The sequence below is a fragment of the Phocoena sinus genome, chromosome 9 (genome assembly GCF_008692025.1).
Source record: "Phocoena sinus isolate mPhoSin1 chromosome 9, mPhoSin1.pri, whole genome shotgun sequence".
Lineage (NCBI taxonomy): Eukaryota > Metazoa > Chordata > Mammalia > Artiodactyla > Phocoenidae > Phocoena > Phocoena sinus.
The window spans coordinates 69907617-69935192 of record NC_045771.1 but is presented as its reverse complement, the minus strand read 5'-3'; the positions used below and the strand labels follow the sequence as shown (position 1 = coordinate 69935192).

Here is a 27576-nt window from a genome sequence, read left to right as displayed (position 1 = left end):
TTTCTCCCTTGGGACAATTATAAATTACGGGGATTCAGTTCCAGAGCTGCTAGAGCTGACATGTAGAGGTACCTGAGAGAATGTAGCCACTGAGCAGACACAGACAAGAGAGGGATAAAAGGAGGGGAAAATGTTGAATCCACTGGGCTCTGCACTGGGTTTATGGGGTTTGGTTACATGAGCAAATTTCTCATCTGGCTTTCTATAAGTCAGAAACAAAGAATCAGTAATACATCTTGTGACAACTAGAAAACAAATGGGATCAAATTTCAAAAGTTAAATATATGTAAATATAACAGGAAAATGAAGGCACATAAATTAAAATTTTTGAGATTTATATGCTCTTAGAAAAAGTACAAAGGCACATCAAGTTTTACGTTAGATTATAGTTATTTTGGTTGGAAAAGAAGCTCAGTACAAGGTGTTTTTGCACCTCTTTACTGATGTTTATTTTGGAAAACCTCGTATTTACTTGAAATTGTATAGAGATTAATGCATCCTTATGTAAATTAAGATGATATTAAAGCATCATTTGCACAGATGAAAAGCAAGATATTAATTTCAGAAAAAGCAGATTTCTTCTCATAATAATTACTTTAGCAGATAAACAGGAGATTCTGCCCCCACCCCCGCCAAAAGGTGGCTCTTAGCCTAGTTTCTATGGCCTTTAAGGACTAAGTTCTAGTTTTATAAATCAATAAAGGCATCTTTTTAAATAGTGATCTTAACTTGTCTAGAATAAATCAGGTAGCTGTGTAATTGATCAATTCAGGGCAATGTAGCTAGCTAGTTCATAAACTCACATAAAACTACTTAATCGCAAGGTGATTCCAAATGGATAAGATTTAAATGTGAAAAAAATTATCAATTCCGGAAGAAACCATGAAAATATTCTTAATGACTTTGGCATGAAGAAGATCTTCCTAAATGTGACACTAAACTCAGAAGCCACAAAAGGAAACAAATTGAACTACATTTAAAAAAAAAAAATCTGAACACTTCTGCTTCTGGGAAGATGGAGTAGACATACTTTTCCTTATTCCTTGTACTAAGTAAAACTAAAAACCCTAAACATTATATATAAAACAATCAGAAGAGGGCAGATTGGCTAGGCCCCTCAGGATCCAGGCAATGACCCTTTGGTTTTTTCTCTGGGCTTTTTTTTTGCCTCATATATAGCAGATTTGAGGCGGAAGAAGCCAGCAACATGGAAGCACCAACAACTACAGACAAAAATAAGCTCCAGTAGACAAATGCCTGCTCTGTGGATTTGGGACTCAAAACTGAAACATCATATCATACCTAAATTTCGAGTCTACACCAGCCTGCCCTACAAATTTTGGACTTGCCAGCCTCCACAATGCCATGAGGCAATTCCTTAAAGTAACTTGCTCTCTATATATGCATGCACCCAATTGATTCTGTTCCTCTGAAGAACCCTAACAGACCAGGTGTCCTAGTTTGAGCTGCTAAAACGAATTACTGTAGATTAGGGTTGTTGAAACAGGAAACATTTATTTCTCACAGTTCTGGAGGCTGGAAGTTCGAGATCTGGGTACCAGCATGGTCAAGTTCTTGGTGAGTGTCCTATTCCTGGTTTACAGAGGGCCACCTTGCTGTGTCCTCAAATGTCAGAAAAGGCAGGCTAGCTCTCTGGCCCCTTAGAAGCGTGCTAATCCCATTCATGAGATTCCACCCTCATGACCTGATTACCTCCCCAAGACCTTACCTCCAAGTACTATTACATTGGGAATTAGATTTCAATGTAAAAATGTTGAGGGGACACAAACATTCGGTCTATGATGGTAGGTATAGTTCCTAAGGGGCACAAATGCTCTTTAACAACGCAGAGGTTAGGACTCTCCTCGATATCCAAGTATAACTTCCCAATCAGTCCTCCATATTGTCAGTTTCACATCTGTGGATTCAACCAGCTGTGGAGCGTGTAGTACAGTGCTACATATTTATTTTTAAAAATCTGCATGTGAGTGGACCCGAGTAGTTCAAACCCAAGTTTGTTCAAGGGTCACCTCTAACAGCCGACATGTATTGAGCACTTTCTTTGAGAAAGCCACTTTACCCGTTACATACATGATCTAACTTAATCCTTGAGACTCTATGAAGTAACTATTATTATTATTTTAAATAAGAGGAAATCAGAGCCTAGAGATTAACTAACTTGTCCCGGTAACATAACTGGTAAGTGGAAGAGCTAAGCTAGATGTGTCTGCTTCCAGAGCCTCAGCTTGAAACCGCAGCCCTGCACTAATCTATGGATCAGTGTTTTCTGTTTCTTAGCTATAAGATCATCTGATGGATCCTGAAATAAATGTGCTTTCACTTGAGCCCATTTGAATGGGTCTTTGTTGTTTAAAACTAAGAACTTAATTAAAAACACCCTCTCAATTGTGTGTTCAATTTTGGTAGAGTTTTAGATTACTTAAGTAAGGATCATATCTTCTGTTGTGTGCTCTTCTGCAAATGGTATTTAATATAATGTTTTCCAATCATGGCCACTAGAAGCCCTTCTTTCTTGAACAAAAAGTGCCTAGTATTGAGGAGTGCATTTTAAAGCAAATCTTTTTCTTCATACAGATGAGATATATTTCCATTAGTTCTCTAAAAAGGAGATTAAGTAAAATTTGTTAGCCATATGTTTGTAATTGGAATAAATTGTTCATCCTTTTCAGTAATTGTGGGATTAAAAATAAAATATCAGGGCTTTCCTGGTGGCGCAGTGGTTGAGAATCTGCCTGCCAATGCAGGGGACATGGTTTTGATCCCTGGTTCAGGAAGATCCCACATGCCGCGGAGCAACCAAGCCCGTGTGCCACAACTACTGAGCCTGCGTACTAGAGCCCGCGAGCCACAACTACTGAGCCTGCATGCCACAACTACTGAAGCCTGCGTGCCACAACTACTGAAGCCCGCGCGCCTAGAGCCCATCCTCCGCAACAAGAGAAGCCGCTGCAATGAGAAGCCCGTGAGCCCCTGCTCACCACAACTAGAGGAAGCCCACACGCAGCAACGAAGACCCAACTCAGCCAAAAATAAATAAATAAAATAAATAAATTTATAAAATAAAATAAAATATCAGACTACACATTCTTTTTCTATTCTTTTAGTGGTTAACCTGGAGATTACAATATCGCATCCTCAATTTACTGCAATCTAATTAAAAATTAATACTGTTTATGCAGTTTATGAGCCATCTTAAATCTGAGCCAACATATACCATTTCCATCATGAGATGGATTGTTGCTTTACCTGCCCAACATTATTGCTTGGTGGGTCTAATGGTACTCAGTTCAGGATGAGTTCAATTCAGGCTCCCAGTTCTAGAATGAATGCAGTAGCATGCCTAGAAACTACTATTTGACCAGTAACTAGCTCTCTGCTGCCGTATGACCCTTGAAGACGTCACTGTGATACCTCTCAGCTTGACAGGGGCTTCACAAGGCATGCTTGCTTACAACAAATACTTCTAGCACCATGGATTAGGCTGGGTTATTGTATTACTAATCTATTACTATGTAGTAAATTATCCCAAAATTTATCAGCTTGAAGCATCAATAAGCATTATCTCATACAGTTTCTGCAGCCAGAAATAGAAGCAGCTTAATGGGGTGGTTCTGGCTTGCGGTTTCTCAGGAGGGTGCTGTGAAGCTTTCAGCCAGGGCTGCAGTCATCTGTGGCTTAAACTGGATCTAGAAGATCTGCTTACAAGGTAGTTAACTGGGTCTGGAGGATGGCTTGCAACTCACTTGGTTGTTGGCAGAAGACTTAGTTCCTTATTTGCTTCTGGAAGTAGGCCTCAGTTCCTCACCACATGGATCTCTCCAGAGGACTGTGTAAGTGTCCTCATGACGTGGCAGCTGGCTTCCTGCAGAATAAGTGATAAGGAGAGAGAGGAAGAGAAGACTTTGATTCTTTCTATGACCTAATCTTGGAAGCAACACACCATCATTTTTCCTTAATATCAGCCACTCACCTACATCAATACCTAACTTTTTCTTCTCCTCAGCTGCAACCTTCTGCCAGGGACCATACCGGACTTTGCAGATTCTGGCTGTGCACAGAATCACAAGTGCCCACAGGGGGAAGGAGATCACAGATTCTCAGTGACAGTTCACTACTCCCTCTAGGGTTTTCATCTCTTGCTTGTTTTGATTTCAGCCCCACTTCTCCAGTGTGTCTGTGGTACAGTGTGATACTGTCTAGGCATCAACAGATAAGGGGAAATGTCCCTCTGCTATTTTTTTTTTTTTGCAGTACACGGGCCTCTCACTGTTGTGGCCTCTCCCGTTGCGGAGCACAGGCTCTGGACGCGCAGGCTCAGCGGCCATGGCTCACGGGCCCAGCCGCTCCACGGCATGTGGGATCTTCCCGGACTGGGGCACGAACCCGTGTCCCCTGCATCGGCAGGCGGACTCTCAACCACTGCGCCACCAGGGAAGCCCCCTTGTGCTTTTTATAAGCTTTAGATCTAGTGCTTTAGCTTAGCTGGTGAAGATCAGCAAAGCGTTTTGGGTTACCTTACATGTCCGGTTTTGCGTCTCAGCACAAGGCAACTGCTGAAAGCTTTTCTGTTTTCCCTTCCCTCTAGCAGAGTGCTTTGGTGTAGGCCAACCACAGATCATAAACCCACACCCAGAACTGGCATGTGCCTCCAAAGGTGAGAGTGAAAGTCATACAATATGGTGTAGTCATACAATGGAATACTATACAGCAATGAGAATGGAATTATTGCTGTTGGCAACAACATGGTCAATTTTACAATTTTATAATGTTGAGTACAAGAAGCCAGAAAAAAATAATTCAACTTCTATGATTCCATTTATATGCCTTTCAAAAACAGACACAATAAATATATGGTTTAGAAATCAGGAGGATAGGTGGATAGTAACAGGTCATTGGACTGGTAACAGGAATGAGGAGGTTTTTAGAGTGCTGGTAAGGTTCCATTTCTTGATCTAGGATGCCTGTTACCTGAACATGTTCATTTTTGGAAATTTTTTTGAGCAAAACACTTATGACTTGTATACAATTCTATATACATGTTTTACTTCAAAAGAAACAAGATAAAATGTAGGAATTATTTTTCCTTGGTGTTTCTGTTTACATTCAAATGTTTCAAATAATACCACAATAAATATATAATATGCTAATCACAGAAAAGTTTAATGTATAACTGAAAACTACTAGGATTTCTAGAAACCCCAAGGATTATCTCAGTGTAACTGTGAGCATTTGGACAGGTTCTGTGTCTTTCTCTTCAAGGTATTTTTCCTCTCGTGTTGGAACTGTGTCCCAGTTCAGATAGGTAATAGCCATTGCCGATCGCTTCAAGGACCTTACAAAAACAGCATCTTCTGGGTCATCAAACATAGTTCTGAAAAAATGGCAATTATGTCAGAAAAAAAATCAGTTAGACCAATGTTTAATTTAAGTGAATCAGTGCCATATTTTTTGTTTATCTGTAGTGTAGTACCACTGACAAATAACTTTTGGGCCCTACTGACAAATGACTTTCAGGACAAGTAACACCATTTTTATTGTATATATTGTTTATTTTAAAAATAGAGTGAATATATTTGGGATCAGCTATAATAGGTCTCACATATTCAAGCATTCATATTTCAAATCAGTGGTTAAATGAAATGATTAAAAAATATATAGAGATATCATATGCATATTAGTATCTTATGTACATTTTATTGAAAAGTTATTATAACTTTTAATTATAATTATTATTAATAATAGTTAATTACTATATAACTCTATATTATACTATATTTTGTAAAAGCGCTTGGAGATACTGTTTTTCAAGACTGAGTCCAAAGAAAAAATTCCTAAGTGCAATATTAAAACAGAATGATGATTTTAAAATTCATCAATATTCATAAATTTAATGTTTTTCATAGTTTTATGAACTATTTCTTTTGAAAATGTAAATTCCAGTGAATATAAAATGTTAATAATTGCTCTCACTGAACATATTTAGGGGAACAGTAAACAAAGAAGTAAAGACCTTCATTTACAATATCAGGTAATTCTTAAGGTTTCTTTACGCTTACTTTCAAGATTTTGTCTTTTTCTTTTTTAACTTTTTTGTCTAACTTCTCCCTCCACCTCACCCCACATTTTCATTTATTTTAGGTTATAATAATAATATTAAAAAATCTAAATATGTCAAATATGAACACATAGTTTGAACTCATATATCCCAGGAAGACAGCAATTTTTCTGATCTATTGAAGAGTTAGTCATTTTTTTAACCCATTAAAATCCATTTTGGGAAATGGGAATAATCTAGGGAATCAACACGATTATGAAATAATCTGGTAAGAAAAGTAAAGTTTTAAAATCACTTACTTGTCTACATTATTCGCAAATGCAAAGTCTAAAAGAAAAATTCTAAATTAGTATTTTTCAAATGTTTAGTCAACATTTTAAAACAATGAAATAATGCTATAAAGGAAAAAGTCTAGAGCATAGCTCTCTGGTTTTTGAGCAATCATTTAAATAAATAGTTCAATCGGTCAAAATTGCCGTGATACCTAACCTCAAACTCAAATTTTCTTTCAGATATAGTGCCTTAGGTGTGTCTAAGGTTTTAAGGCAAATTCTTTAATACAATACGCGTCTCAAAACTCTGAGAACAAAATGCTCAATCAATTTAGTTACCAACGGAATCCAAATGGAAATTTTTATAATTAAGATACTCAGTCTCATGTGCGGAAACGGATCCGTTTTCTTTTTTCAGATAGGCACATGCATCTGTAAATGGACTAATAGACCAAATGAGTAAAAAATATTTAGGGCAGTTTAAACCTCTTGGATTCTTGGCATTAACTTCAAAGACACAAAATAAACAAATCCTAGATCACAAGAATCTACATCTTACCTAGCTTTGGAGCTCAAAGGCTAGTCCTCAAAGCTTGAATTTCTTATGGTATTTTCTAGAGACTGTCATTACTTTGTTTATTCCTCTCCAGAAGGCCCAGTGCCAGGCTAGTGATGGAATGTACCAGCACCTGTTGGGCCAGCAAAGCCCACAGTCTGAGCTCTTGCCAACTCACAGGCAGCAGGGAGCACACAGCCTCTGCCTTAGGAGAGGGGTTCAAGGCATCGTTCCCTTCACAAGTGGCTAACCCAAGTCTCCCATGTCTTTTTTCATCTCCCCAGATTCTTTCTACGTTTTTAATTACAAAAAGCTCACATTTTACTTTTGATGAATATAAACAAGAAAATAGTAAAAAGTGAAATCTCCCTTTGACCTGTCCAATTCCTTATATCAGAAGTATCACCGTTAAGAGTTTTGTATGTATGCTTCCAGCCCGCTATGTGCGTATGCACGTGCACTCACGCACAGACATATACACAAAGATTTGTTTGCTGACGAAATTCTAATTTTGTCATTATTCTGCATTATATTACTCCACAACATATTTTTTTGTACTCAAAATATACCATGGAATGATTCTAAATCCAATTGTTCATATGGTATGGATGTGCCATAAGCTAACATTCTATGAGTGACCATTTAGATTTTCTGTTTTTCTATTACAAAAAGTTTCAATTAGCACTTTATACATATATTTTTGTTCATGTGTGCAAATACTTCTGTAGGAGACAGATTTCAAATTTAATTGCTGTGTTGAATGTGTTGCACATTTTATATATGGGTGGATACTGTCATACTGCCATATGACCTTCCAAGAAAGTTGAACCAGTTTACCCTGGTTCAACTTTCTTGGAAGACTATGAGCTGCGCTCTTTTATCCCCTCAACTTCACCAACCTTTTCAGTGTTTACCTACCTGCAGGATGAAAATGGTATCTCATTGTTTTAATTTGCACTTACTTGCTCACTAGTGAGGCTGATTGTTAGACATCACATTTTTTTCCTTCTATAAATGTCCGTATCTTTTGTGACTAGTTTTCAAATTGATTTATAGGAGTCCTTCGAGATAATGGGCATTAACTTTTCCTATTGTATGTATTGCAAATATTTCTTCCAATTGTGTCTTTTAATTTTGTTCCTGAAATTTGAAGAAACTTCAAGTTGTCCTTGCTTCTCAATCTATTTGTAATACAATTGATTTCTTTCTCATTTTAGGGTTAAGAATAATAAAATCAAAATGTGGTGTTACAATTGCTTTATAAACATTTTCAAGAATAGTTTATTTCCAATAAAAGAATTTAGAGTCCTAAATGTGCATGTCACAGTAAGAACAAATATAGAAACTATAAAAACTATAAGGCACAAGTTTTAAAAACTTACAGAGTGAGTTTTATTAATTTTATTATATATATTTGGTTTGTAGAAAATGAGGAGATTGATTACGGTTATGCTGCCAATTTGGGGGAGGCTTACAGTCAGCCTTTCTATGAATTAAGAATGTGAATTAAGAAGAAAAAATTTCAAATGCAATGAAATACTCTCCCTATCCTTTCTTCCCTAATTTTGTTTTTGGAGGTTTGATATGAAAGAAATGTAAAGCACTAAAGGTAGCAATCAGCTATTCTCCTCACACCTGAAAAACTCTCTAGCCCTGAAAAACAGATGGGAGTTACCATATGTTGCTTGTTACTGGGTGTATTAGCTATTTTTAAGAGTGGAGATTTTCTATCCCGAGATTCCTTTCCTACCACAGCATGGCTTACCCCCACTAATCCAGTAAACATTCAGTTTGAGCATTAGCTTTTACATGAACTAAAAGAAAAAACAAGGAAGTGGCTGACCAAGAGAACAGTCCAACTTATCATGCAGTTGATTTGTGTCAGATCAGGTGTTGCAATGGTTTGCATATTAAGCATCCTAATAGCCAAAGGAAGATATTACCCCCATTTAAAAAAACAGAAAGGTGAAGCAAATTCATGTCCAAAATAAAAATTGTAATTACTAGCAGAGCTGGTGTTCAAATCCAGGAGAATCTGATCTAAACCTTGTGTTCTTGCCTCTACATTGGTTGTCCTCTGGTGGGAGTACGCATCAGAATCACCTGAAAGGCTTGTTAAAACATAGCTTCCTGGGTCCACCCTGAGTTTCTAATTCAGTAGATGTTGTTTGGGGCAAGAATGTGCATCTGTAGCAAATTACTAAGTGATGCTGCTGCTGCTGATTTCGGGACCACACTTCGAGAGCCACTGCTCTACACTATAGCCTTCCGCATCCAGAACGTGTCCTCCAGACATTACTTCTATTCTATAGGACATATAGGGGATAAAGGGACACGTTGAATTATACTTTGTGGAAACAATCATACAAATTGAGGCATTCCATAATGTAACTGGCCTGGTCCCTACAAAAAGTCACGGAAAAAATTTAAGACTATTTTATTTTTATTTATTTATTTTTTTGCAGTACGCGGGCCTCTCACTGCTGTGGCCTCTCCCATTGCGGACCACAGGCTCCGGACGCGCAGGCTCAGCGGCCATGGCTCACGGGCCCAGCCGCTTCGCGGCATGTGGGATCTTCCCGGACCGGTGCACGAGCCCGCGTCCCCTGCATCGGCAGGCGGACTCTCGACCACTGCGCCACCAGGGAAGCCCAAGACTATTTTAAAAGAGAAATCTGCCACAACAACCAAATGTAATCGTGAACCTTGACTGGATTCTTGTTTGAAAAAGCAGCTGAGAGACCTTCAAGATGGCGGAAGAGTAAGACGTGGAGATCACCTTCCTCCCCACAAATACAGCAGAAATACATCTACATGTGGAACAACTCCTACAGAACACCTACTCATTGCTGGCAGAAGACCTTAGACCTCCCAAAAGGCAAGAAACTCCCCACGTACCTGGGTAGGGCAAAAGAAAAAACAGAGACAAAAGAATAGGGACGGGACCTGCACCAGTGGGAGGGAGCTATGAAGGAGGAAAGGTGTCCCCACACTAGGAAGACCCTTCGTGGGCGGAGACTGCGGGTGGCGGAGTGGAGGGGGGGCGCTTCGGAGCCCCGGAGGAGAGCGCAGCCACAGGGGTGCAGAGGGCAAAGCGAAGAGATTCCCGCACGGGGGATCGGTGCCGACCAGCACTCACCAGCCCGAGAGGCTTGTCTGCTCACCTGCCGGGGCGGGCGGGGATTGGGAGCTGAGGCTTGGGCTTCGGAGGCGGATCCCAGGGACAGGACTGGGTTTGGCTGCGTGAACACAGCCTGAAGGGGCTAGTGCGCCACGGCTAGCCGGGAGGGAGTCCGGGAAGAGTCTGGAAATGCCGAAGAGGCGAGAGACTTTTTCTTGCCTCCTTGTTTCCTGGTGCGCGAGGGGAGGGGATTCAGAGAGCCGCTTAAAGGAGCCCGGACACCAGAGACGGGCATGAGACGCTAAGGCTGCTGCTGCAGCCACTAAGAAGCCTGTGTGCGAGCACAGGTCACTCTCCACACCCCCCTCCCGGGAGCCTATGCAGCCTGCCACTGCCAGGGTCCCGGGATCCAGGGACAACTTCCCCGGGAGAACGCACAGCGCACTTCAGGCTGGTGCAACGTCACACCGGCCTCTGCCGCTGCAGGCTCGCCCCCCATCCATACCCCTCCTTCCCCCCGGTCTGAGTGAGCCAGAGTCCCCGAAGCAGCTGCTCCTTTAACCCCGTCCTGTCTGGGGAGGGAAGAGACGCCCTAAGGCAACCTACACGCAGAGGCGGGGCCATATCGAAAGCAGAACCCCAGGTGCTGTGTGAACAAAGAAGAGAAAGGGAAATTTCTCCCAGCAGCCTCAGGAGCAGCGGATTAAATCTCCACAATCAACTTGATGTACCCTGCATCTGTGGAATACCTGAGTAGACAACGAATCGTCCCAAAATTGAGGTGGTGGACTTAGGGAGCAACAATATATATATTATTTTCTTTCTCTCTTTTTGTGAGTGTGTATGTGTATGCTTCTGTGTGTGATTTTGTCTGTATAGCTTTGCATTTACCATTTGTCCTAGGGTTCTGTCTGTCCGTTTTGGGATTTTTTTTTTTTTTTTGTATAATTTTTAGCACTTGTTATCATTGGGGGATTTGTTTTTTGGTATGGTTGCTCTCTCTTTTTCTTTTTTTAATTACTTTTTAATTTTTAATAATTTTTATTCAATAACTTTATTTTATTATTACTTTTTTCTTCCTTTTTTTTTTTTCTCCCTTTCCTTCTGAGCCGTATGGCTGACAGTGTCTTGGTGCTCCAGTTGGGTGTCAGGCCTGTGCCTCTGAGGTGGGAGAGCCAAGTTCAGGACATTGGTCCACCAGAGACCTCCCAGCTCCACGAATATCAAATGGCAAAAGCTCTCCCAGAGATCTTCATCTCAACACTAAGACCCAGCTCCACTCAACAACCAGCAAGCTACACTGCTGGACACCCTATGCCAAACAACCAGCAAGACAGTAACACAACCCCACCCATTAGCAAAGAGGCTGCCTAAAATCATAATAAGGTCACAGACACACCAAAACACACCACTGGACGTGGTCCTGCCCACCAGAAAAACAAGATCCAGCCTCATCCACCAGAACACAGGCACCAGTCCCCTCCACCAGGAAGCCTATACAACCCACTGAACCAACCTTAGACACTGGGTGCAGACACCAAAAACAATGGGAACTACAAACCTGCAGGCTGCGAAAAGGAGACCCCAAACACAGTAAGTTAAGCAAAATGAGAAGACAGAAAAACACACAGCAGATGAAGGAGCAAGATAAAAACTCACCAGACCTAACAAATGAACAGGAAATAGGCAGTCTACCTGAAAAACAATTCAGACTAATGATAGTAAAGATGACCCAAAATCTTGGAAATAGAATGGAGAAAATACAAGAAACGTTTAACAAAGACCTAGAAGAACTAAAGAGCAAATAAACAATGATGAACAACAATAAATGAAATTTTAAATTCTCTAGAAGGAATCAATAGCAGAATAACTGAGGCAGAAGAACAGATAAGTGACCTGGAAGATAAAATAGTGGAAATAACTACTGCAGAGCAGAATAAAGAAAAAAGAATGAAAAGAATTGAGGACAGTCTCAGAGACCTCTGGGACAACATTAAGTGCACCAACATTTGAACTATAGGGGTCCGAGAAGAAGAAGAGAAAAAGAAAGGGACTGAGAAAATATTTGAAGAGATTATAGTTGGAAACTTCCCTAATATGGGAAAGGAAATAGTTAATCAAGTCCAGGAAGCACAGAGAGTCCCATACAGGATAAATCCAAGGAGAAACACACCAAGACACATATTAATCAAACTATGAAAAATTAAACACAAAGAAAAAATTATTAAAAGCTGCAAGGGAGGGGCTTCCCTGGTGGCGCAGTGGTTGAGAGTCCGCCTGCCGATGCAGGGGACACGGGTTCGTGCCCCGGTCTGGGAAGATCCCACATGCCGCGGAGCGGCTGGGCCCATGAGCCATGGCCGCTGAGCCTGCGCGTCCGGAGCCTGTCCTCCGCAACGGGAGAGGCCACAACAGTGAGAGGCCCGCGTAACGCATAAAAAAAAAAAAAAAAAAAAAAAAAAAAAAAAAGCTGCAAGGGAAAAACAAATAACATACAAGGGAATCCCCATAACGATAACAGCTGATCTTTCATCAAAAACTCTGCACAGGGCTTCCCTGGTGGCGCAGTGGTTGAGCGTCCGCCTGCCGATGCAGGGGACACGGGTTCGTGCCCCGGTCCGGGAGGATCCCACATGCCGCGGAGCGGCTGGGCCCGTGAGCCATGGCCGCTGAGCCTGCGCGTCCGGGGCCTGTGCTCCGCAACGGGAGAGGCCACAACAGTGAGAGGCCCGTGTACCGCAAAAAAAAAAAAAAAAAAAAAAAAAAAAAAAACTCTGCACACCAGAAGGGAGTGGCAGGACATATTTAAAGTGATGAAAGGGAAAAACCTACAACCAAAATTACCCTACCCAGCAAGCATCTCATTCAGATTTGACACAGAAATTAAAATGTTTACAGACAAGAGAAAGCTAAGAGAACTCAGTACCAGCAAACCAGCTTTACAACAAATTCTAAAGGAACTTCTCTAGGCAGGAAACACAAGAGAAGGAAAAGACCTACAATAACAAACCAAAACTATTAAGAAAATGGTAATACGAACATACATATCAATAAGAACCTTGAATGTAAATGGATTAAATGCTCAAACCAAAAGACATAGACTGGCTAAATGGATAAAAACCAAGAAAAACGTATATATGCTGTCTACAAGAGACCCACTTCTGAGTTAAGGACACATACAGACTGAAAGTGAGGGAATGGAAAAAGATAATCCATGCAAATGGATATCAAAAGAAAGCTGGAGTAGCAATTCTCATATCAGACAAAATAGACTGTAAAATAAGGACTATTACAAGAAACAAAGAAGGACACTACATAATGATCAAGGGATCAATCCAAGAAGAAGATAAAACAATTGTTAATATTTAGGCACCCAACATAGGAGCACCTCAGTACATAAGGCAAATGGTAACAGCCATAAAAGGGGAAATTGACAGTAACAGAACAATCATAGCAGGGGACTTTAACACCCCACTTTCACCAATGGACAGATCATCCAAAATGAAAATAAATAAGGAAACACAAGCGTTAAATGATACACTAAACAAGATGGACTTAACTGATATTTATAGGACATTCCATCCATAAACAACAGAATACATTTTCTTCTCAAATGCTCATGGAACATTCTCCAGGATAGATCATGTCTTGGGTCACAAATCAAGCCTTGGTAAATTTAAGAAAATTGAAATCCTATCAAGTATCTTTTCCGACCACAACGTTATGAGACTAGATATCAATTACAGGAAAAAATCTGTAAAAAATACAAACACATGGAGGCTAACAATACACTACTTAATAACCAAGAGATCACTGTAGAAATCAAAGAGCAAATCAAAAAATACCTAGGAACAAATGACAATGAAAACACGACAACCCAAAACCTATGGGTTGCAACAAAAGCAGTTCTAAGAGAGAAGATTATAGCAATACAATCCTACCTCAAGAAACAAACATCTCAAATAAACAAACTAACCTTACACCTAAAGCAATTAGAGAAAGAAGAACAAAAAAACCCAAAGTTAGCAGAAAGAAAGAAATTATAAAGATCAGATCAGAAATAAATGAAAAAGAAATGAAGGAAACAATAGCAAAGATCAGTAAAACCAAAAGCTGGTTCCCTGAGAAGATAAACAAAATTGATAAACCATTGGCCAGTCTCATCAAGAATAAAAGGGAGAATACTCAATAGAATTAGAAATGAAAAAGGAGAAGTAACAACTGACACTGCAGATATACAAAGAATCATGAGAGATTACTACAGCAACTATATGCCAATAAAATGGACAACCTAGAAGGAATGGATAAATTCTTAGAAAAGCACAACCTTCTGAGACTTAATGAGGAAGAAATGGAAAATATAAACAGACAATCACAAGCACTGAAATTGAGACTGTGATTTAAAATCTTCCAGCAAACAAAAGCCCAGGACCAGATGGCTTCACAGGCGAATTCTATCAAACATTTTGAGAAGAGCTAACACCTATCCTTCTCAAACTCTTCCAAAATATAGCAGAGGGAGGAACAGTCCCAAACTCATTCTACGAGACCACCATCACCACGATATCAAAACCAGACAAAGATGTCACAAAGAAAGAAAACTACAGACCAATATCACTGATGAACATAGATGCAAAAATCCTCAACAAATACTAGCGAACAGAATCCAACAGCACATTAAAAGGATCATACACCATGATCAGGTGGGGTTTATCCCAGCAATGCAAGGATTCTTCAGTATACTCAGATCAATCAATGTGATACACCATATTAACAAACTGAAAGAATAAAACCATATGATCATCTCAGTAGATGCAGAAAAAGCTTTTGACAAAATTCAACACCCATTTATGATAAAAACCCTCCAGAAAGTAGGCACAGAGGGAACTTACCTCAACATAATAAAGGCCATATATGACAAACCTACAGCCAACATCGTTCTCAATGCTGAAAAGCTGAAACCATTTCCACTAATATCAGGAACAAGACAAGGTTGCCCATTCTCACTACTATTATTCAACATAGTTTTGGAAGTTTTAGCCACACAATCAGAAAAGAAAGAGAAATAAAAGGAATACAAATTGGAAAAGAAGTAAAATTGTCACTGTTTTTAGATAACATGATACTATACATAGAGAATCCTAAAGATACTACCAGAAAACTATGAGAGCTAATCAATGAATTTGGTAAAGTAGCAGGATACAAAATTAATGCACAGAAATCTCTTGCATTCCTATACAATAATGATGAAAAATCTGAAAGAGAAATTAAGGAAACACTCCCATTTACCACTGCAACAAAAGGAATAAAATACCTAGGAATAAACCTACCTAAGGAGACAAAAGACGAGTATGCAGAAAACTATAAGACACTGATGAAAGAAATTAAAGATGATACAAACAGATGGAGAGATATACCATGTTCTTGGATTGGAAGAATGAACATTATGAAAATGATTATACTACCCAAAGCAATCTACAGATTCAATGCAATCCCTATCAAACTACCAATGGCATTTTTCACAGAACTAGAACAAAAAATTTCACAATTTGTATGGAAACACAAAAGACCCCAAATAGCCAAAGCAATCTTGAGAAAGAAAAACGGAGCTGGAGGAATCTGGCTCCCTGACTTCAGACTATACTACAAAGTTATAGTCATCAAGACAGTATGGTACTGGCACAAGAACAGAAATATAGATCAATGGAACAAGATACAAAGCCCAGAGACAAACCCACAAACATATGGTCACCTTGTGTTTGATAAAGGAGGCAAGAATATACAATGGAGAAAAGACAGCCTCTTCAATAAGTGGTGCTGGGAAAATTGGACAGTTACATGGAAAAGAATGAAATTAGAACACTCCCTAACACTATACACAAAAATAAATTCAAAATGGATTAAAGACATAAATGTAAGGCCAGACACTCTAAAACTCTTAGAGGAAAACATAGGCAGAACACTCTATGACATAAATCACAGCAAGATCCTTTTTGACCCACCTCCTAGAGAAATGGAAATAAAAACAAAAAGAAACAAATGGGACCTAATGAAACTTAAAAGCTTTTTCACAGCAAAGGAAACCATAAACAAGGCAAAAAGACAACCCTCACAATGGGAGAAAATATTTGCAAATGAAACAACTGACAAAGGATTAATCTCCAAAATTTATAAGCAGCTCATGAAGCTCAATATCAAAAAAACAAACAACCCAATCCAAAAATGGGCAGAAGACCTAAATAGACATTTCTCCAAAGAAGATATACAGACTGCCAACAAACACATGAAAGGATGCTCAACATCATTAATCATTACAGAAATGCAAATCAAAACTACAATGAGATATCATCTCACACTGGTCAGAATGGCCATCATCAAAAAATCTACAAACAATAAATGCTGGAGAGGGTGTGGAGAAAAGGAAACCCTCTTGCACTGTGGGTGGGAATGTAAATTGATACAGCCACTATGGAGAACAGTATGGAGGTTCCTTAAAAAACTAAAAATAGAACTACCATATGACCCAGCAATCCCACTACTGGGCATATACCCTGAGAAAACCATAATTCAAAAAGAGTCATGTACCAAAATGTTCATTGCAGCTATATTTACAATAGCCAGGACATGGAAGCAACTGAAGTGTCCATCAACAGATGATAAAGGAGATGTGGCATATATATACAATGGAATATTACTCAGCCATAAAAAGAAACGAAATTGAGTTATTTGTAGTGAGGTGGATGGACCTAGAGTCTGTCAAACAGAGTGAAGTAAGTCAAAAAGAGAAAAACAAATACCGTATGCTAACATATATATGGAATCTAAGAAAGGAAAAAGAAAAAAAAAAAGGTCATGAAGAACCTAGGGGCAAGACGGGAATAAAGACACAGACCTACTAGAGAATGGACTTGAGCATATGGGGAGGGGGAAGGGTAAGCTGTGAGAAGGTGAGAGAGTGGCATGGACATATATACACTACCAAACGTAAAATCGATAGCTAGTGGGAAGCAGCCGCATAGCACAGGGAGATCAGCTCGGTGCTTTGTGACCACCTAAGGGGTGGGATAGGGAGGGTGGGAGGAAGGGAGATAGATGCAAGAGGGAAGAGATATGGGAACATATATATATGTATAACTGATTCACTTTGTTATAAAGCAGAAACTAACACATCATTGTAAAGCAATTATACTCCAATAAGGATGTTAAAAAAATAAATAAATAAAATAAAATTTATAGAATACAGATCCTAAATGGGTCAAAAATCTAAATTCACTAGGGTATGTTACTAAACCTAATAGCAGGTTTAGCTGTTGTGACCAAATAAACATATTTCTTTAAAAAGAATTGCAGAACAAAAGATAGATGTATTCTCGAACACTGAAAATATCATTGAACCTTACACTAACCTTGGACACTGTATACTCTTTGTTGTGTGAGAAAAGTTAACCTCTTTTTACTTAAGTCACTGTAGTTGGATTTCTGTTACATACAAGAAATTAAATTCCATCTAATGAAACATTACTGAAGATATTCAGGTTATACTTGCATATGATCACCATCTATGAGAGTACAACAAAATAATAGTGCTTATTTCTGAATGGAGGAATTGCAGATGATCTTTATTTCTTCTTTATATTTTTCTATATTATCAAAAACTTATAGCCTTAATTGTTGAAATTATCCAGTATCAATGGTAATAATAGCAAGTGTAGCTTATTCATTGAGACCTTTATGCTGTGCTAGATACTGGGGTAAGGACTTCAATGTATTATCTCGTTATCACATTACCTTATTTAATACAAATGAAGATGAAAGTTATATATTTAGGTAGGCTAATAAAATTGGAAAATATTTATTTCACTACATAACTGTTTAGCTTATTGTAAATTGAAGTTATTATTATAACTAAATTAACCAAAAGTTTGAGGAGTTTTCATTTCATTTTTTTCATTTTTTCTAAATACCTGAAGGTACTCTCTGGGCTGGTTTTTGCTTAAGTGGTGATCTTGGATTCCATGAGGCATCTACTTTTCCTCTGAATGCTATTGATTGAACAATATGAGACTTTTTATGGTTAAAAATCGTAATCATTGATCTTCTCTCTTTTTCTGTAACTTCTGATAAATGCAAAAAGTAATGTTATTATATAACATTATAAATAGATATGCAGAGTGATTCAAAATAGAATTACTTTTAAAAATGGATTTATCCCATGTTGTATGTGAACATCCTGTCAAAATTAATTTGTAAAAAGTTATTTCCATAGTCTTACAAGTGCTCAATATATGTCCCTCATGTCACAAGGCACAAATCAATCCTACCGCATCACATTCTAACACATCACCATGGATGATTGAAATTGCAGCTGTGCTACATCCCTTCTTTTCCTCATGGCTATGAGGAAGAAGAGGAATAAACATAAGGTTTTAATATATTCTCATTTAGAAGTTACTCAATTGTAAGTTATTAAGAATGTTCAAATCTGTAGAAAGGTAAGTAGATAGGTAATAAAGAACTTCTGGGTAAAATAGACCTCAAAAAATGTAAAATGTAACGCACTGAGGTTGATTTTTCTTTTTTGTGGCTTATATAAATCAGACATACTAGTTTATCTACAATGTCTAAAAATATATCACATAGAAGTTATATATGTTTTAGTATATATATACATACATATTTACAGAATTTCAAAGAATATAACTTTTAGAACTTAAATAGGCCTGTGAGACTTAGTCCAACTGTCTCATTTTTGAAATAAAAAATTAAGCGTGCCGGGGGGTCAGTAAATTGGCATTCAACACATTACTGTCAAAACTAGAATCAAAAGGAGACATTTCCTCATGCTCAGTTAGATGGCCTTTCCTATAAAGTGGTCAACAGACATGAATTCCTAAACTATAGCAAATTTCATACAGCAAAAATTTCGAAAATAAATAATTGAAAAACTTTACAAAGACAATTATTTCCAAAAAAACATCAGCAGTTTAAACCACTGAGTTATAAGACTGACTCTCAAATATTTCTCTGCATGAAGAGGTGTTCTTACGATTTCTGTCAAGCAACTCTACTCCTGGAAGGTGGTAGATTGTGTATAAACGGTACAAGTTATATTGGCATAAAGGGTTTTGGTAGAGAGCTGCAAAGAAAGAATCCAAATTAAGACGTCAGGTTTCGAAATCAGTTACATTTATCACTTGATAAAATATGAGAAATTGCAAGCTTAATATAAAACATAACAGTATATAAAGCTCTGCTTCACAGACCAATGGTTTCACCAAACCCTTACTTATTCATCGCAGGACTTACTTTTCCTATCTGTTAAATTCATTCATTCAACAAATATTTTCGGAGTGCTTACTATCTACTAGGAACTGTGCTAGGTGCTGAGGACATATCTTTGACCCAAATCTGTCACAAATGAGGAAACGTTTAACATGTCCGTAAATTAATCAGTAAAGAAAGAACGCAATATCAGCTCTAGAGGGTTCTTGATGCTGCTCTTTATTAAAGTATTTGTTCATTAGTTATCTTCTTCCAGTCTCAAAAGTCACATGGGTGCCTGCGTGGAGATGGGCAGAGTTGTGGCACACTGTTCTATTATAATTTTCTTCCTCGGCTTCACACCATTGCACCTAGTTCAGAACATATAAATGCCAGTAGCAGCTTCAGATCTCAGCAGGAGTAGAGGTGAAGAGATGCGGGTTTTGCATCTCATCTACCTCTGGCCAGGCACAGGGGACTCGGATTTCCTTGTGCGCAGGTGCTAGGATACTTAATGAACCAGGCTGGAGGTGGGAGGCATGCTGATGCGGAAGAGCTCCAGGCGCTTCTGACATGACATCCCTTAGGCATCAGCATGTAGGTATATTTTTTAAAATCTTCAGCTAGAAGTTGTATTTTATTTCCATGGAAAAGGTACTTTCCCTATTCTTCTTTAGATAATATTAAACAGGGTTATTTCAATACAATGTGAAATAAAACTCTTATAATTTCCACTTGGATATCTTTAGCTATTGAATTCCACCTACACGTAATTTCTAGAAAATACTCCTGGAAAAGAGGAGAACCACTAGATGGCAGTAGCAGAAAGAGCTCCAGCTTGTGTACAAAAACATCACTCAACAACATGAGGCTCATTTAACGTACATTTAAATCTAGGAGTACTGCTGTAGCATTTGACTAGTTATAAAATACAAAGAGGTTTGATAAAAGCATGAAAGTATTAAGCATTAGAAACCCAGAAAAAACTGATGAATATTTATAAAGAAGAGCTTGCAACATAAAGAAGAGAGGGTCAAGGGGGATGCTTGAAAGACAACAAACTAGATAAAAACTGAAGAAGTTAATCATCTGAATGTTTTCTCTGCAGGCAATAAAATATTCTGATATTTGTTGTATAAACACAAACTTTTCTGGCTAATAAAATCGTTATAGGTAGCTATTCGCTGTGGAAAACATGAGCTTTAGAGGAACTTAAAGCAGGCAATGGAAGACACCTGGTGCATAAGAAACAAAAGTTATAAGAGGAAAGGCAAAAAAGAAAATGTAGAGCCAGGGGCAACGAGAAAATTTAAAAGAAAGGAAATATGTATGTATTGGGGGAAATGAGAGGAAAAATGAAATGGATATTTTTCAAGATTTCTTAAGTGACAAAACTGGTTTGAATTTTAATCTCAAAAGAGAAGGAATTTAAAGTGGTAGCAAATAATTATAACTACAGGACAGGGAATAGAACGGATGTATACTAAACCAGTAATAAGGACAGATTGTAAAAGATCCACAGGGATCATACCTTGTAGTTTGAGCCAGACAAAGAAGAAAAAAGGTCACCCTTCAAGGGTATAAAAGCAAAACACGGCCTCCCCTGGCGGCGCAGTGGTTGGGAGTCCACCTGCCGATGCAGGGGACACGGGTTCGTGCCCCGGTCCGGGAGGATCCCACGTGCCGCGGAGCGGCTGGGCCCGTGAGCCATGGCCGCTGAGCCTGCGCGTCCGGAGCCTGTGATCCGCAACGGGAGAGGCCACAACAGTGAGAGGCCCGCGTACGGCAAAAAAAAAAAAAAAAAAAAATTGCCAAACGCAATTGTTTTTTGCAGTGGCCTCTCCCGCTGCAGAGCACAGGCTCCGGACGCACAGGCTCAGCGGCCATGGCTCCCGGGCCCAGCCGCTCCGCGGCATGTGGGATCTTCCTGTACCTGGGCACAAACCCGCGTCCCCTGCATCGGCAGGCGGACTCTCAACCACCGCACCACCAGGTAAGCCCATCAAAACACAGTTCTTTTTAATGAGAGTTCAGGAGGGAGAAAAATTCACAGATGCTTTAGTGCAGAAGTCTGCTCTGTGGTTACTGTCTTGAAGAATAACATCTGACACCTCATAACACTATCCTACATTATAGCAGCTGGGAGTAGAGTCTGCCTTTGCATATGATGTTAATGGAAAATGTACCAACATCTTTCAATGATGTTTACTTTTAGGATACACTTCATATTCTCTTTTCCCTCTGAGAACACTACTATTTCATTTCTTTTCTTGGTTTTTCTTCTTAGTGCTTAGTTAAATAACTGCTTTACGTAAATTTTAAAACTTCTGGCTTCAGCTAAACAAATCACCAAATTTGGATTTACTACTATTACATTACTTATTAAAAAGGTGTCATAATACTAAAAACTTGATGCACTTATTGTGGTTCAACATTCATCTCATCATAAAATAAAATCTAAATGACAGCAAGTCAGAAAACTGGGCTATTAAGCCTAGTCTCTGACTAAATTAACTTTAAAAAATAATTAGAATTAAATAATTTAAAAAGAATTTCATTTTTATTATTCTTCACTTTTTTTTTCTTACTCTTAAATGTTAGAAGGAAGCAATCTTATTTTGAATTATCTTTTTTCCCCTCTATACTATTAAGCATTTAACATTTTGGATTTATGAGGTTTGGATTGATGCTACTAAAATTACCATAAATAAAGTTTCTAAGATATGATATTCGTTTCCTGTGTCTGAAAGTTCTGAAAACCTTCTATGATGTATGGGTACATTCCTTTAGAAACTATGAAGCGAAATTGTTTACACTTTCACTTTCAATAGGCTAATACTATTTAATCCACCTTCCCTCTAGGCTACTTATAGAGTACACCTTGGTGGCGCCAGCACTGTCTTGCTTATCTTAATTTGGGATTCTGAGTCTAAGCAATTTACATTTACCCAATAATATAGCAAAATGTTTCTACTACCTTACTGCACAAGCTTGAGTTACATGAGTCACATGTGTGAAGCTACTTCTTACTGAAACAGAAGAGGGAAAAAAAGTCATCTAAATAATTGGCTCCAGTTAATTTTTTTTTAACTTTTAAGGCAAAATTTAAAATCACCATTTAAATGAACCTGGATGTTTTTTAGACCACCTTTGAAGAAAGTTGATGTAATTAATAATGTACCAACATATCCGTTTTAATAGATAGGAAAACGATGTAGAGGATTTAAAAGCAGTTCCATCTGTGCCCATACAGAACAGCCTGTGGAAAGAAGCTCAACTGTCAATGATCAGACAGAGGTTCTGGCTCAAGGTTACTTAGTAAGGTCAGCATCTCCATTGTTACCATCTCATTTTAACTAAAATCTCTGGGCCACAGCACACCACGTGATTGTACTGAATATGGAAATGATCCCTGATTTTTAAAAGGCAAACCTGGACTAAAGCAAGAGTTAGGAGAGTGAGGGATGCTGTTTCAAGACAAACAGCAGTGAAAGACCCAGTTGGCTCTTTTTATTGAGTGGACTATTCTCTTGTGTTGTTTGGGAGGAGTGGTCCCACCTTGAGGGGCATTTCAGGGTAAAGAGTCTCAGATGAAGAGACCACTGAGACCATAGTCCCACGCTGACCTCTCAGCATCCCTCTTCACTCCCTGGCTATTTGCCATCAGCAGTGGACTGCGGCCAAATGAAGAAAGGCAGGACGTGCTTAAGAGCAGAATCTGTAAAAAATGGAGACCTTCTCTTTGAAAGGGGCACTTCCTGTCTCCAACGGTGAATCCTTAAGTCTCTGCTAGGAAGCAAGTCTTAACAATTACGGAATGTAGGAGTTCAAGTATACTTTCCAATACTGGAGCTTAATGCAACATAGAGAAAATTTGAGAAAAATGAGGAGACTAAAGATTTAGGAACAGGAGAATGGGTTAAGTATTTTGTTGCTGTTGTCGGTGGTGTTTTTTCTCTCTGTGCTGGGAAAGAGGCAGGGAGACTGAAGGTTAGTGAAAGTCCACAGCCACAAGCAAATCTTTGAAACATGCAGATTTAGAAAGAGTTTGGAGGAGGGAAGGGAAGAGGAAAATGGAGCCAGAGGGGGAGGGTGTGGAAAGGTAGACCGCCTGGAGAGAAAAGGTGTGGCCCTCCTGACTCAGCCTGGAAGTCAGGAATTCCAGTTTGTAGGACCTCACACTCTGCAGCTGGTTTTAGGCCTCCCTGAAGTTCCCAGCCACGTGTATACTGGGTAATCTCTTGGCAGTTCTCCTCATTGCCAGTGGAGGGTGCAATGCTGAAATAGGTTAGAGGTTTACCCTCCAGGCTATTTTCTCACCCTATGAAGAGCTGTAATTGAAGTGGAATAATAATATTTTAGCATTTTAAACAGTTTTATAACTTGAGAAGTTTTAACACTTAAAAATACATGGGGGACTTCCCTGGTGGCGCAGTGGTTAAGAATCCGCCTGCCAATGCAGGGAACAGGGTTCGAGCCCTGGTCTGGGAAGATCCCACATGCCACGGAGCAACTAAGCCTGTGAGCCACAACTACTGAGCCCACGTGCCACAACTACTGAAACCGACGCACCTAGAGCCCGTGTTCCACAACAAGAGAAGCCACCGCAATGAATAGCCCACGTACCGCAACAAAGAGTAGCCCCCACTCTTCGCAACTAGAGAAAGCCCACGTGCAGCAACGAAGACCGAAGACCCAACACACCCAAAATTAAATAAATAAATTAATAAATTTATATAGTTTTTAAATACATGGATTTCTTATTGTAGTTAATGAGCTGAATCTAATCTGTGATTGCAAAGGAGGTTCATAGGAACGTAATCAGGGGACATTACTGCACAATATAATTAGTAGCTAGTAAATGCCAGCATTTTTTTCTTAATTTCTTTAAATTTATTTTTGGCTGCGTTGGGTCTTTGTTGCTGCACACAGACTTTCTCTAGTTGCAGCGAGCAGGGGCTACTCTTTGTTGTGGTGCCCAGGCTTCTCACTGTGGTGGCTTCTCGTTGCGGAGCTCGGGCTCTAGGCGTGCAGGCTTCAGTATTTGTGGCATGTGGGCTCAGTAGTTGTGGCTCGTGGGCTTAGTTGCTCCACAGCATGTGGGATCTTCCTGGACCAGGGCTCAAACCCGTGTCCCCTGCATTGGCAGGTGGATTCCCAACCACTGTGCCACCAGGGAAGTCCACCAACACTTTTTTGTATAATATCTTTAACCAAAATAGGGCAAGGGTTCAAACTGTGCATATTTGCTACCAAAAATTTTCAGAAAATGCATTTTTGGGTAACTTGATGCAGCATTTTCTCCATTTCAAAAAATGATCCCTCTACAAGATTCTCAGTTGGAACAATTTATAGTCACTATGATTTTAAATAGAGGTCATTTAAAATGTTGTGACAGGCAATGATATGGACCTTATACTACCAGGCTGACCTAATAGCCTTTCAGAGAACTAGAAAAGGCACTCCTGCACCCCACCTCAGGGCTGACACCATTCTGCGCCCACACACACGGCTGGTAAGGCAGGCAAGGGCTGAATTTCAGACTCCACTTACCCCCCCTGCCGCCAGGCACTTTTGTTTAAGGCATAACACTGTTGACTATGATGGGGCAACCTTGATGGCTAACCTCCAAATCTTACATTGTAAAATAAGCTTGCTTAAATTATTCAGTTCTTACATTTAGCAAATTGTCCAATTAGTTTTGCATCGAGCCCCCTCAGTTCTGTAAGAAATATTTAGGCTGAGAGTTACAAAACTATAAGCTCCGTAAAGGTCTAGGTAGGGTCTTTCTTGTTTACTTTTGTATCTCCATCTATTAGTGTCCTTAGTGAATGCATGATAAATATTTATTGAATGAATGACTGATAAACAGAAGAAACAAGGCACGAGTTTAAGTTTCAACATTCCTTAGTAGTCTGGGTAAAGCTCTGAGCCCTGCATTTCTACCATTAAAGAGGGAATAATTCTAATCACATCATTGGATTGCTATGAAGATTTAAATGAGAATATAATGAGAAAGCATTTTCTCAACATTCAAACATGTTATTATAATTATTATTCAAAATGTCCGTTTTTTGAAAATCTATTTACCAATCGGCAGAATTTCTAGACTGTGTGCATCTTAATTCATTATCTAATTTACATAAACCATAATAAAACAATTTTTTGTTGTTACTCCTTCAAACCAATTAATGCTTTACAGAGTTAGCTTAATATTTGAAGCAATCCTGAGAGGTAGTTATTAGCCCATTTTACAGAAAAATGAAGGTAAGAGAGAGTTCAAGATCTAGTATAACCAGTCTTTTAATCATTTAAAGACATTTTAAGCATTTGTTCAGCACAGAAAGGCCAAGTAATTCAAATATGCAGGCCAATCCTGATAAGTCTTTCACAGACCTTATCACGTCTCAAAAATGAGCATTAAATTCCTTAGAACTTGGGGTACTTTTAATAGTTGGGTTTAAAGAATCTTACCTATAAGAACTTAAATCATTTCTCCTTAATATAGTAGGTATAACTGATTAACACTCAAAATATTTGAAAATTTTAATAACTATGTATTGAGCTGGTTAGAAGCTCCACCATCAACACCACTTTACACATATTCAAAACACTATCTTTGGCAATTCTGAGAAATGAATAGAAAATAAATAGGAAAAAACCATCTATTTTATGACCTTGTATAAAGAAGTCTACAAACTCTGAGGTTTGAAAACCCCTTCACTGCTCTGAGTCTTTTCCCTTGGTCCACCTAGAACCATTTGTTCTGAATTGCAATCGTGTACCAGTTTATTTACCCTTCGACACTATAAGCTTAAAAACAAACAAACCAACCAAACAACTATAAACTTATTGAGAGTAGGAACTGTGTATTATCTATTTTTCCAACCCACCTCACACCTTCTTCAAATACTGAGGTCAGTTCCTTGCTGGGTGCGATTTATATATATATGAATTGTTTGCTGTTCACCCAATAGGAAGATTACATTAAAACGTGCTCTTTTTTTTAGTGTAGGGGGAGGGAGTGTCAGTTTTACTAATATAATTCACATATCACACGGTTCACTAATTTTAAGTATACAATTCATGGTTTTTAGTATATTCATAGAATTGTGCAACCATCACCACGTTCAATTTTAGAACATTTTCATCACCCTGAAAAGAAACCCCAGACTGTGACTCCCCAGACCCTCATCCCCCCAGCACTGGGCAGCCACTATTTAAAAACAGTTACCTCTCAGTGTTGCTGTCTCGATAGATGTGCCCATTCTGGACATTTATATAAATAGATGGAATCATATAATATGTGCTAAAACTGCCTTTAGAGGTAAAACCAAAAACACAGATTTAAACATGTACCTCCTCTCTTTTTGCTTTCATCATTTCCATTTGGCATGCCATATCATTTCACAAAAATTGTTTTTCTACCTGTTGTTCTTTCAAAAATGTATTATTAAAAAGAAAAAGATCTAGTCTTGTTTTCGGGAAACTAAGTAGTTTTGTTATAAACACTGATCTAATTTAAATTCAAAGAATGAAAAAATGTCCTGTGGTATCACTATTTTAAGTTATGGCTATATAAAAGTGCAAATTAATACTTAGGGTCTTCAGATTTAGCATTCCCTTTAATTCCTTTACTGTTGCCTCAATGTTTGTTAACTCATTGTGGTGCAGCAGGAGTATATGCAACGAATGCAAAGAGTGCAGGCCTAAAAGAAATTAAAATATTTGTATAAGATTTTAAACATTTTTAATGCTAATTAAACATGCTACCTAAGCAAAAGCAAATACATGACATCTGGTGAAGGGAGGAATTATTAATAATATGATGAATTATCATTAAGAATACAACAAAGCATAACAATTCAAATAAGTGACTGTAATTTGGGAATATAGAGCCAATTTCTTTCCACTGTTTTTTTTTTTTTCTGTAGCAATGATTTTGTCTGATTCTGAAGGGGTTGTATTCGTTATCCTTATTTTGTTTGTTTTGTTTTGCCAATGTTGCTTAGTTTATAGTGCCCATCCAGGAAATGGTTATTCAAATCAGTATCTCCCCCAAACTGCTCAACTAAATATTTTCTTTACACAATGGGAAGCCAAATATTCCTATCATCTTATTGATTCCAAATTGCACATGTTCCCACATTTTTAACATAAGTGAAAGTGTGTTGTATCTTTGCAATAACGACATCATAGTTGAATTGGCAAGGTTTCCTTTCTTCATGGAACAAGGAATCATACTGGATCTCAAAATTTACGATATTTCAATTCTGCAGCATGTAATACA

At 38.6% G+C, this 27576-nt stretch overlaps 1 protein-coding gene across 1 annotated transcript in view; it reads right to left on the bottom strand.

The window, feature by feature from the left end:
* Window positions 1–5162: 5162 nt before the first annotated feature.
* Window positions 5163–27576, bottom strand: part of LRRC72 (leucine rich repeat containing 72) — a 41877-nt gene continuing 19463 nt past the window's right edge. Inside the window, exons 5-9 of the mRNA XM_032643730.1 lie at window positions 26885–26995; window positions 19072–19161; window positions 17990–18142; window positions 6376–6403; window positions 5163–5392 (exon numbers count right to left, since the gene is read on the bottom strand). Of these exons, the coding sequence (XP_032499621.1) occupies window positions 5227–5392; window positions 6376–6403; window positions 17990–18142; window positions 19072–19161; window positions 26885–26995 (548 nt within the window). The 3' untranslated portion in view covers window positions 5163–5226. The remainder of the gene's footprint in view (window positions 5393–6375; window positions 6404–17989; window positions 18143–19071; window positions 19162–26884; window positions 26996–27576) is intronic.